General features: G+C 41.5%; 1 protein-coding gene across 1 annotated transcript in view; it reads left to right on the top strand.

Annotated features, from left to right (window-relative positions):
• myo6b (myosin VIb) overlaps positions 1 to 10,578 on the top strand; it is a 38,792-nt gene extending 28,214 nt beyond the window's left edge. Inside the window, exons 27-33 of the mRNA XM_030785976.1 lie at positions 115 to 323; positions 1,017 to 1,095; positions 2,945 to 3,105; positions 6,315 to 6,418; positions 7,109 to 7,240; positions 9,873 to 10,091; positions 10,285 to 10,578. Coding sequence (XP_030641836.1) covers positions 115 to 323; positions 1,017 to 1,095; positions 2,945 to 3,105; positions 6,315 to 6,418; positions 7,109 to 7,240; positions 9,873 to 10,091; positions 10,285 to 10,484 — 1,104 coding nt within the window. The 3' untranslated portion in view covers positions 10,485 to 10,578. The remainder of the gene's footprint in view (positions 1 to 114; positions 324 to 1,016; positions 1,096 to 2,944; positions 3,106 to 6,314; positions 6,419 to 7,108; positions 7,241 to 9,872; positions 10,092 to 10,284) is intronic.
• The last annotated feature ends 1,894 nt before the right edge of the window (positions 10,579 to 12,472 follow it).

The following is a 12,472-nucleotide window of genomic DNA, read 5'->3' as shown; positions in this document are numbered from 1 at the left end:
ATTAATATTCAACTCCCATATCTTGCGTTGGTCTTTGCTCCTTAACACTTTAGGAAAAACTCTGTTTCTCCTTCTCTCTCGGTCTCTCTCTGTCTCTCACTCTGTCTGTCTCAGACCACAGTGATGAGCCGTAAGCAGATCGACAAGGAGTATGAGGGTCTACTTAAACGCTCCGAGCAACTTCTCTCCTCCATGCAGAAGAAGAAACAGGAGGAGGAAGAGATGGAGAGACTGAAGCGCATCCAGGAAGAAATGGAGAGAGAGAGGAAGAGGCGTGAGGAAGAGGAGCAACTTCGTAAGCAGGAGGAAGAAGACAGGCGCATGTAAGTCATTCTATGGTGTTTTCAAGATAAACTGGGTAGGATGAAGAGGATCTGTCGACTGTTTTGAAAAGGCGGGAGGATGTTACTGCGAGGGTTTTTTTTTCCAGGATTTTTCATAACTTTAATTACAGATAGTTGGAGTTTAAGCCAGAAATGTCCATTTCACTCATATGTCAGCATTTTACTGATAGGGTTTATTGGACGGCCTATCTTCTCAAATCCAATTTGCCACTGGTGAAGTACATCTTTCCCACTAATAAAGCTCTCCAAATCTGGCTATCTCTTGACTTTTTGTCAAATCAGATAAATTCCTTTTTTTTTTTTTTTAAATCTGTGGATAAACTCACAACCTAAAATGCTCCAATTGCAACATCAACTTTGATGTGAGCTCCAGCCATGTTGATGTAATCAGATTGGAATTGGTTTTGTAATGGCCCAAAGGAGCAACAAAGAGATGAGTGATACCTCTATTCCTGAGAGGTCTGATCGGAATTAAATAGCCTCTTAATGGGATTCCCCATCAGCCTTTGTTTCTGTGGCAGCTTCCAATCGGACTCTGTGAAGTTTCATTTTTTTTTATTATTTGATGTCTACAGTTGAGGTTATTGATCATGGAGGAGTAATTTCTTTGCAGATGCATTTCATGTTACTGAAATCATTAAGCTCCTTTCTCTGGCCCCTGGTTCTCGACAGGAAAGCTGAGATGGAGCATAAGAGGAGGCAGGAGGAAGAGGAGAGGAAGAAGAGAGAAGAGGAAGAGCGACTACTACAGGTGTGTGCATGTGTGTGTGTGTGTGTGTGTGTGTGTGTGGGTGCGTGCGGTCCTCATAGAGTATTGATTTCTCCTATCTACAGAGCCCACTGCCTGCACATGGCCCTCTCTCTCTCTCTCTCTCTCTTTCTCTCTGTGTGCTCTGTGTACGCGGGGACATCTCTCTGCAGTTTGTTGGAGTGCCATAATAATCACATGTGCTATTGAACTGCGACCGCTGGTCTGCTTGCTTATTTATCGCTCCCCAGCCTCCTCCCAGGCTGAATTACAGTTTTCCCGCTGAGTGAAAGTCATTCTCTCCTTGGTCTCCCGTGGCAGCGCTGTAGTCATGCAGCGGTCAGGTGTCCCGGTGAGCTTCGCTCTTGATGGATTGCCTCTGCCGCGCTTCTCTGTGCTAACTCGCCTAAAAGCGGTCGCTCTTTCTTGTTCCCAGCTGTTTTGTGCTTTCTCCATCCTCCCTCTTCTTTCTATCTCTCCACTTGCTTGTTGTCCTTCTTCTCTACGGATTAGCTCCCCCCACCCACGCTGCCTATACCACTCACGGTTAAAACAAACCTGTCACAAAGCTCTCAGTGAAGCTCTCGTGATGAATTATTAAACTTGATTAAACATGAAGGCCATTTATGGCTGTGCGAACATTTACTTTCTACTGAAATTATCATCAGTTGTACGGTAGACACTGATGGCAACATACATGATATACTGTGTCTATACGCTAAATTTGGAAACAGGCTTGTTTTTAATCGAAACGTTGAATGTAGAATGCCAGAGTGTTTCTGTCGAGTGGCTGCTTTACATCTGCAGTGCTGAGGAGGCTCTCACTTATGAAATCAATTCTACTATGAAATATTCAAGTGCTTTTGTGACTTTTAAAACTCTTCACACTTGCCCTGAGGTCATGCTACTATATAAAGCTTGTCGATGGCATGGTGTATTATCAGGATAGACTGTGGGTTTGTGACTCGGGCCGTTCCTCCTCAATTCTCTCTCTGTTCTGCAAATTCAGACGGTCCTCTTGCAGTCAAACTTACCAACTCAAAACTGTCACGGACATGAATTATTATTCATAGAGGCTTCACTGTTGTTTGACTACAGCTTCACTATTCCATCGCAGATCAAAAAAAAAAAAAAAAACCCCACAAAAAAAACTTTTAGGTCTGTTTTGATTTCTCCGCAGATATGCTGAAATTTTCTGCTCCTTACTCCTTCTAGTTTCCCTTTATAATGTCATACCCTTTACTTAATCCAGGTGCTGTTTTCTTCCTGATTCCAGTATACGTATACAGATCTTTGGTACCCTTGAGACTGTCTTTTTTTGTTGTTGTTATTTTTCTGTGACTTAGTCTAGACATGGAATCATCAGACCGGGCATATTAGTGGTGCCATAACCCAGATAACATGTTTAATCAGGCTGTGCTGCATAGCAGGGGTGGAATGGCTTATGGTTGTGGCTATGGAACCGACAGCCCTGCTTCCCACTAGGCGCTGGTGCCTGCTACAAACAGTGCACAGAGGATATGGAATGGACATCCCTAATCTCTTTCTTTGTTTCTTTCTGTCCCTTCAGACGCTTGAAGCAGCATTATGCACAGGGGGAAATTCAGAGAAAGCATTCATTTTCCTCTCAGTAGTAGATCGTTTTCCCACTCAAATCAGATCTCAATGTGCAGGAGCAGTTTATATGAGCTCTATCTATGTTTGTATTAATAAGATGGCCAACTCTATCCTTGCTATGGGCAGGTATCCTCTGTTGTGTAAGGGCATAGTGTGTTTATTTTAGTGTAAGAGAGGGAGAGACAGAGAGAGAGAGTGTGTGTGTGTGTGTAACTGCGTGTGTATGGATTCGCAGGCAGAATTGGAGATCCAGCTGGCGTTGGAGCGAGAGGAGGAGGTCCAGCGGCAGGCCATGATGGAGCAGGAGAGGAGAGACAGAGAGCTCGCCATGCGCATCGCTCAGAGCGAGGCTGAGCTCATTCAGGACGAAGCCCAGCTGGACCCAAGTCTGCGCAGGTAACACCACACACACTCACACACACACACACACACGCGCGCGCGCGCACACAGACACGCACACCTACAGCTCCAGGCGCTACTGCCAGACAAAAAGCTTAACTGATGCCAGAGTGTACAGGTACCTTTCAGCAGAGGATAATTCATCATGTTTACCTTTGGAAGGACATTTGCATTTCAAAGGTCTTGTCCATTCATTGCAAGTGACTAGATAGCCCATCACTGCCAAGCTCCAGCTTTGCAGGCTGGGAGGTACAAGAATGCATATGTAGCTCATGCAGGCATTTTTCCCAGGCCAGAGCAGTCTGAGTGGGCGGTCAAACAGACCTGCCGTTTGTTCACCAGCAGAGATAAAACACGGCTCGGCCTGCATGGACGATAAGGTCCAGGACAGAATGCGTGTTCATCGTGCTGCTCCAACACTGACTCTGAGGTCTGGAGAAAAGCATGACATATTTAGCATGAATACCTTAAGAACACAAGTGCACAGTAATCCTACAGCCCAAACGCATATGCTGTTATATTTATGCATTTTTACATTTATGCATCAGTGTCAGAAGAATGCAAGAATGAGTTCTTTTCTGTTATTGTGAAACTTTTCACTGGATCCTTCCATTTTTCAGTGATGATTTCCCAGGTGGTGAATCAGCTGTAGAGGGAGAGAAGTAAGACGTACATGAGTGCCTTTCATCTTTAGCCCAACCTCACTCACTTTATCCCAGCCGTCATGCCCCCATCCCCCACCTTAATCAGGGCACCCAATCTTTCACCAACCCAGACAGAGGATTTCACTGCTAATGCAGTGCCACTATTAACAATAACCTTATTCTTTCATTCCAAAGTAGCCTAAATACTTGATTTAGTAATGAATCAATCCTTCATTGTGTTCTTGGTATACAAGCTTGGATCAAGAGACCCGCGAGATAGTTGTGTTTAGAGATTGTTTAATCACAGAGGACTGCCAGGCAAATCGAGTAGGAATCATTCAAACTGAACCACTTTAAGACTGTCATTTAGCTTTCATTTATCCTTGTTTGGATTTGCTTACCACACCCCCTATTTGGTCTTTACAGACAGAATGCCAAAAGCCTAATGTCACTGTAATTTGTGTTTACAGTAAAATGTTTTTACATTTTTTTTAAGTAAAACATAGGTCATAAAAGTGCATTTTATTCAGATGTATGTATAGGCAGATGAAGTGACTTACAGAAAGAAATGGCACATTGAAGAATGATAACCTTGTGGGTACCTCAAAGAAAAGCTGATGCTGGAACACAAGACGTCTATGTGAAATGGACTAATCTGCTAAAACTCACACATTTTTAACTAACTCATTAGTTAGCCCTTTTAACATTAACTCAGATTTAGTTTAAGGGTTGAAGTATTTTCACAATGATCTAGAGTTCAGTGATAGATAGAAATTTAACTGCACAAAGCTGTCTTGTGTTTCTCCAAAATGTATGACAGTAACTGGTGTACAACAATGCTTCCCAGTTGAATAACAGGTAACTTTTTGAATCCCAGCTGCCTGGATGATTACCCAAATTTGCCCCATCATGAAATCTCATCCGTGCAATATGCTGCCATCTCATCAAGCCCGGTGGTGGAGGACAGGGCTCTGACGCCTGTCCGAGTGGGTTAATCAACAGCTTTAGTGACTCGTCGAGTGGGGACACGGTTAAGCAGCTTCCCCTTTCACAGCTGTCAGTGTTGGAAATGTGTCACACAAGAGTCACTGCTGTTACACTCATCCACATACACTTCCTCTTGTCATACATTGGGACTTTGCCATGGTCAACCTGTTACAGTCTTTGTTATAGACTAATGTTTGCATAGCAGAGAGTAGATTTGCCTGTTGTTCAGTCAGTTAGCACACCACGTTTGACCTCTTTACTTATTGTGATATACTGGAATTATTGTCTCCATAGGGATTTGATGGACGAGGATTTTGATAACTATTCTAGGTGGGTGTTGAGTCACGTCTTTTAAGTGGAGCACCGTTCTGCTGAATCGTACGTGGTGGAAAAATCAAAAGAATCTCTTCCAAATCCTCGACATGTTGATTTTAAGGAATTTTTCATTTTTGATTATCAATGTTTTGATCATAGTCGTAGTTTCTTTTTGTGTGTGTCTGTGTGTATGTTTTTTTTTTTTTTTTTCCCCAGAGCTCTCTTACTAAATGTCTTCTTTTGATTGGCATCTACAATATTGCCATATTGAAGTCAATGAATGTTTTCTCTTTCGTGTGTTTGATAAAATAAGCCTTTCCTTCACTTGAATCTGAGGACATCTGATAAATCATTTGGACAGTTAGTACACTCAGAGTGAGAATGATTCTCTACACCGTTTGCATGTAGCACGTCAGAGCCGGGCCATGAAAACAATGCTTCACACACTCATCAGTCCTTCATCTGCATTTCACCTTTGGCCTTTGCTTTTTCAACTTTCTTCTCAAATGTCAGAAGTCATTCCTGTGATCCATGTCCACAGGCTAATTTACAGTGAGATGCTCAGAGGGCATTATGAGGGCTTGGTTTAGTTAGTCTATTGGATTACAGCAGGCATTCTAAGGAGACTATACCGGGAAGCCCAGTGTCCGGCCCTCAGCTGCAGACTCTGCTCAGATCTGGTGTGTCTCTCCATAAAGAGGAACAAATCCCTGCCTTGATAGACTTAGAGCTTTCAGTGTAGTGGGAGGACAGTGCTGACGTGGTCTCCGGGCCGTGACAATCACCAGGGGTGACAACAACGGCCGCTCACATGCGGTGCCATGAGCCCACCCTTCCCTTTCGTCCAGTTCATTCCCAGTTGGTCTCTCATTGGACATGAGCAGCTCAGGAATCCATACCAGAATCTCACTGGTTGTGTCAGTCTCCTCATGGAGTTCCTTAAGCCTGATGTGAAGTCTGTCCGAGTCTCCTCAGCTTTGTTTGACAGAATTGAACATAAGCTTAGTGTAGCCCCTTAATCTGCTGACTCTGTCCCTGCAGTGATCCCAACAATACAAATGTGTAGTTTAGCGTCATCTCGCTGACTGCTGACATCAGTGTATAAAGAAAAGAGATAGAGAGCGAGAGAGAAAGAGTGAGGGAGAAAGAGAGAGAGAGAGAGAGAGAGAGAGCTCAAGGTTCCCATTTTGAAGCAGCATTAGGTCTGTTTTGCTCTGTAAACTGGATTTGACTCCTGTGTCCTTTCCTGTGCTATGTCAGAGGTCCACAGGTTCAGGCGAGTAAAGCTGCTGCCGGCGTGAAGAAGTATGACCTGAGCAAGTGGAAGTATGCTGAGTTACGGGACGCAATCAACACGTCCTGTGGTAAGAACTGGGGCATTCGGATTAGAATTCTGATGGTTCTGTTTATCCACTCAAAATCAGCATTGTCCCTTATAAAAGAGTACCCCCCCACCTCCCTCTTTTTCAAAAACCAACAAATGACACTGCTCCACTAAGTGCTTACCAGTGCTTATGTACTCAACACACACACACACACACACTTTATTCTAAAGTGCCAGTTATAAGGGGAACATGGGCTCTTTTGTAGTGATACCAGCACTGGATTTGTGCTTCACAAATATACATTATGTATATACAGTATATATAAACCACAGGAGCCACATTTATGTACATATATTTAGTTGCAAAGAACTAATGCAGTTTTCTGGTCTATAATCCTGGCCTTAAAGTTCTACAGAAATTAAATCAATACTTGTGTTAAACTTTCTGGTAGTTGCAAAATGAAAGAGAACCTGACCATGTGTGAAAGCTGAATGATATTTCCACCATGAGACCATGAAATTACACCTCCACTCATATAGAGCTGCTACTCACCAAGCACTCGAGTAGGTCCTCAAGTTTTCAGTATTCACCATCCCAAACTGGGAAGTATCTGTCAAGTATATTACAATTTTTTTTGTTCAATGAGTCAATGATATTGATCGACGTGTTTTAAAACGGTTTTGGCTTTTTCAGTAAGTGTCTTTAAGACCCTTGGTGATGTTTCTTTAGATATTGAGCTGTTGGCAGCATGCAGGGAGGAGTTTCACCGCCGTCTGAAAGTCTACCATGCTTGGAAGTCAAAGAACAAGAAGCGTAACACAGACACAGAGCAGAGAGCTCCCAAGTCTGTCACTGATTATGGTAAGTCTCCTTCACAAACATGAACTGCTCGAAAGGTTCTTACAGTAAACAACAACAGCAATAATAATAATAATAATAATAATAATAATAATAATGATAATAATAATAATAATAATAATAATAATAATAATAATGTAGCACTGTGTTTGGGTTCTTTTGTAATATGTCATGTAGGTCTATAACCACCAGAGCAAGTATTTGATGTTTTTGCCAGAACGGTGTTTTAATGTGACAAAGTGAAGGCACCAGTTGACTGCATTAAAATAGCAGAATCTTTCTGAGGTTTTGATTACCTTGTTCTTCTACGATTACTTATGGTTTGTCCGACTTGGTATTTTCGTCCATATTTTATCATTTTGTATCTCATACAGACAATCCGTATCTACTTTAGGAACACCTTACACCCAATAACACACATGCAGACAGGCACACACACACACACACACACACACACACACACGCACATACACACGCACATACACACACACACACACACACACACAACCACCCCACCCTCACATGTACCTAGTTCTCTCTCTCTCTCTCTCTTTATTGTGTTCCCTGATTCATATATGTAGTGCATTTCAGTTATGCTGAGGGTATGGAAAATGTATGATTAATATATGCACCCCCTGGGACTGCTCTATTGTTTTGCTGTATGGTGTGTCTTATCTCTAATGTACTGAAAGCGCTGACTTTGTGCCGCTGCCTTGAGAATCTGTGCGTTTTCCTTGGCTTTTCCTTTTGCACATTGTGTAACCCTTCGCTCATCATATTTACCTTAGGATTTTGAGAGTTTAGCTTCACCTCTCCAGTTTTCAATTTACCTTACAGGTAAAAGTCTTAACAAGCTTCTCACTTTGACACTGTACATTTTCCGGGAGCTCTGGCCGATTCATTCCCGCCCCTCTAGTGACTATTGGACAGGTGTCGCTGTCAATCTGTGTGACCTCTGGATCCTTGAATGCTAGGGTAACAGTAGTCAGGACAGTATTACTGCTCTTTCCACCCCACTTCACTTAGTTCCTCCTCTGTCTCTGGTTTCAGCACACATCATTTTTGAACTTTGTATTTATTCCGTACTCTCTGAGTGTGTGCATGAATTCTACATGTAAAGCTGACGGTTTGGCCTCTCTTCTGCTGTTGTTGTTTCTGGCAAAGAGTTTATCTGCATTGTGTGTATTGTAATAGTTACCTGTCGAGCCCTACATTCCAGCTAGAACACTGCTGCTTTGTTATTCATACTACCATACTTGATATCGGTACCTCTAAGCCTGTGGTCAGCATAGGTTGGTATGTGTTGCTTTTGCTTGCTGTTGTTCTTTGTGAGTTTAGTCTCTTGTGAACCTCTGCTGTTAATTTGATGTCAAGACATGGCTGTTATGTGTTTATATTAAGGCTAACTACAGTCGCATGTTAGCTATCCTGCAGTAATGCATTTAGCTGTTTGTTTTTGGTTTTTTTTAGATCTCTAGCTTTCGCTATATGGGGTGACGAGAACCTACCTTTGACAGTAAGATGCAATATTTTAAAGCTTCTCAGTGAATACAGTCTGAAATTTGAAGAACATCTAAGAGATGAGTACACCTCAGTGAAACAACGTCTTATATCATCAAGAATGAAGTACATAGGATCACGGGGAACCGAAGCTGAAATGTATGCAGTGGTTTTTAGGCGCTATTTCAACTGGAGAGTTTGCTGACCATGCAGAAAGCCTTTCCCACTTTACAACCACCCATGGAGCAACTTGCACAGCTTTCAAAACGTCAGTGTCTGATTGACCTACAGCTCTCAAAAACACTCAGCAGATGAGTAACAGCAAGTGCCACTTATGGACAAATTTGCTACTGTAGGGCTTCCCATAGTTTCAGTTAATGCTTGGACCCCTTCAGTGCTGCTTGCAGCTCTAGTTTTGTACATTGCGCTACAGTGCACTTGGCTGTAAGTGGGACTACCACATCCTTCATGGAGCTGTCTAAGTACTTGAAGAGCTCCTCCTTTACTGATAGAATATGCAGACAACCTTATACTCTTCTCATGAGGCTTAATTTATTCCAAACTACACTGCAGACTGCTGCATCAGGGGAATAGAGTTGCACTGTTATTTCCCAACTTGAAAGGTGTGCTGTCCTCTTTGTTTGCTTGAAAACATTTCCCTCTCATGATTTCAGATACGAAGACGAACTAGAGCTTTATCAGTTTCGTCTCTTTATTAGTATTCGCCGGATAACGTATTTCTCTGAACTCTGGCCGCATTTCTCTCTGCATCACATACAGATTTGTTTACCTCACAAAGAGTATGTGAAGTTTCTGCAGTCTGATTTGCTACTCAAATCAACTTGTTTTTTTTTTTTAATCCTGAGAGTCTTGTGAACATCTCTTCACTGATGTCTCCACACAAACTGCATTTTGAATGCTTCCCGAGCCTTTCTTATTGCTTCTTGCCTTTTCCCTTAGTCTCGAACACGTCTGTACTAAATGGATCCGTAGTGTTATGAAGAGACTTGTACAAGAAACTATTAGCGGCTACCATTTGAATACTTGAAACTAAGTATCATCATTAGTAAATGGTAATGTTATCATATTAGTTAACAGTTTTATTTAAAGCTGATTGCTCGCCTGATTTGTGCAGCACAACAAAACCCCGCCCCGCCCGTTCCTGCCCGGCAACATGAGATCACCATGAACCGACAGCAGCGTTATTTCCGCATCCCCTTCATCAGACCTGCGGACCAGTACAAAGACCCTCAGAACAAGAAGAAGGGTTGGTGGTATGCCCATTTTGATGGACCATGGATTGCCCGACAGCTGGAGCTGCACCCTGACAAACAGCCTGTCTTACTGGTTGCAGGTATGGAGCGCCTCTAGTGCTCCTAGTAGGCTCTGCCTTTCATCAATGTCATAAGATCTGTGGTAATTCACTGCAGTGGAACATGCTTTAGCTGATACAAAAAAAATCACTACAAAAAAGATTACACAGAGTTGTGTATGCGTATGTGTGTGTGTGTCTTCTTGAACATGTGTTTGTGTGCGTTGTGTCTCAGGTAAGGATGACATGGAAATGTGTGAGCTGAGTCTGGAGGAAACAGGCTTGACCCGGAAACGGGGGGCGGAGATCTTGCCGAGGCAGTTTGAGGAGATCTGGGAGCGCTGCGGTGGTATTCAGTATCTGAAGAATGCCATTGAGAGTAAGCAGGCCCGACCCACCTATGCCACGGCCATGCTCCAGAACCTTCTGAAGTGAATCATTTCCCCTTCCCGTCCACTCTTCTCCACCCCGTCACCAGATTAAAGGGAAGCGTAAACTCTCTATCTCAGAGTCGACATTTGGAACATGTTAAGGCCTCTCTGAGAGCATCTCACTTTCTGTTGTACTTGATTTTTAAGAAACTATTTCTATCGATTTGTTTGTTTGTCTGTCTATTTGTGTATCTTTCTTTTTTGCCGTGGTTAATGATATGCTACTGTTGAGACCAATTTACATTCAGCTACAGGTTACTGAGGCCTTATGACTTTCCAGGCTATTTTTAGAGTTGATTGTGGAAATTCTTAAAACCTGTTCTTTTAATCCAAAGTGTGTATCAGTTTTGATTTATTCCAGCCCCGTCTTACCTTGGCTCTGAGTACTTATGACACAAGAATTTTGGTTGTTTCAAAAAGCTGCAATTTGAAATGGTACTCTTAGTATAAAAGTGTAAAAGACCATGCTGGAACTGTCATCATAATTAAAATTGATTTGAGAATGTATGCATACTCCTGCTCTCAGCAGAGATAGTTGTGGTGTCTAAAGTTTTGTAAATGTAGTGTTTGTTTTTACTGTACACACTTATGATGACTACAGTATATGTCATGCAGGACATTTGATGCATAGAGTAGCTTCTCCAGTTGGAAATATCTTATTTGATCATTTTATACACTTGTAATTTCTGAACGTGCTTAAATACATTCCAGTTATTTGAATAATTATTCCTATCACAGTTTTTCTCTGACAGTTTTTATATTTTGCTAAGAATATTGTGGTGCACTGGAACAGACGTTCTTATCCAGTGTAGGACAGGATAAAGTGGTCTCTAAGTAGAGGATTTGCTGTGTAATCAGTGCTGTGTTAGACTTCAGATCACTTTTTAATTCTTAATTTGGTCTATCATAAATCAATTAAGACAAATGCGTCCATTTGAAAAACAGGACTGGTATGTTGAGAAGATTATATTTGATTCATGGCAAACTTACTCAGACGTCATCTGGGTGTGCTTACAGTCTTGGTTTAAGTGGGTTTAGTCTATTGGGCCAGACTTGCTTTGGTTTGATAGCAGTTCCAGCACGTTCATGTATGAACGTGCTGAAAATGATTTTTCCTTTCGGATGTCTCTCCAGACTGTGTAAAAGAATGTCTTGTGTCAAGGAAAAGAATATTGTTGTGGCTTCTCATGTTTTGAACATTCCAAGAATTCTACTGAGATTTTTGGTTTATGCTGATGTATTGTATTGCAATGCAGAAAATAAATGCATACCATAAAACAAACTTTTTTTTCTTGTTTAACTTTTTGAGTATCCCCAGAGAAGATAACAGAGCACCATGTGTTCCCCTGATTATCGTAGATTCTTCCTCTGCAAAATAGGCTTTAATTGCCCGTATGTCTTCATCTATTATACAAGGCCTTGGAGGTGAGCATTTGTGATTATAAACAGGTTGAATATATACTTATGAAATAAGACACAGTAAAGAGAAACAGGTTTGCAAATTAACACAAAAGAATATTTCCAAAACTGCATGGAAATGTGTTGCTCAAAAAATAAACAGAAGCAAGTTATTGTTACAAAAGATATTTATTTTTTTCACTGTTAAATGTAAAAGAATAAAAAATCATCTCAACCAGTTGTGTATTTTGGTCTGAGACTCAAAACACTAGTGATTGATAAGCAATGCTCCCGTGAAAGTTTTTTTTTTTTCTTTTAAAAAGGATTAGTTATTCTAATCAAAACATATCCATCAATACGCTATCTCTTTACAAAGGGATAGGGATATCATTTTAAATAACCTTGATAAAAACAAACACTTTACATTCAGTTTCTTTTTTTTTTTGGAATACTGAAGAGAGGTTAGAATATAGTTTAAGCCATATAATCTATTTTGTACACTTGATGCTACCAAGTGTATCCATTTGTAAATAAATACCTCATTGTGAGGAAGAAAAATAACCTTTGACAAGGACACAGAAAAAACCATAGCAT

The sequence above is a fragment of the Chanos chanos genome, chromosome 10, assembly GCF_902362185.1.
Source record: "Chanos chanos chromosome 10, fChaCha1.1, whole genome shotgun sequence".
Lineage (NCBI taxonomy): Eukaryota > Metazoa > Chordata > Actinopteri > Gonorynchiformes > Chanidae > Chanos > Chanos chanos.
Note: the sequence above shows the minus strand (reverse complement) of the source record. Positions and strands in the feature narration are given on the sequence as shown.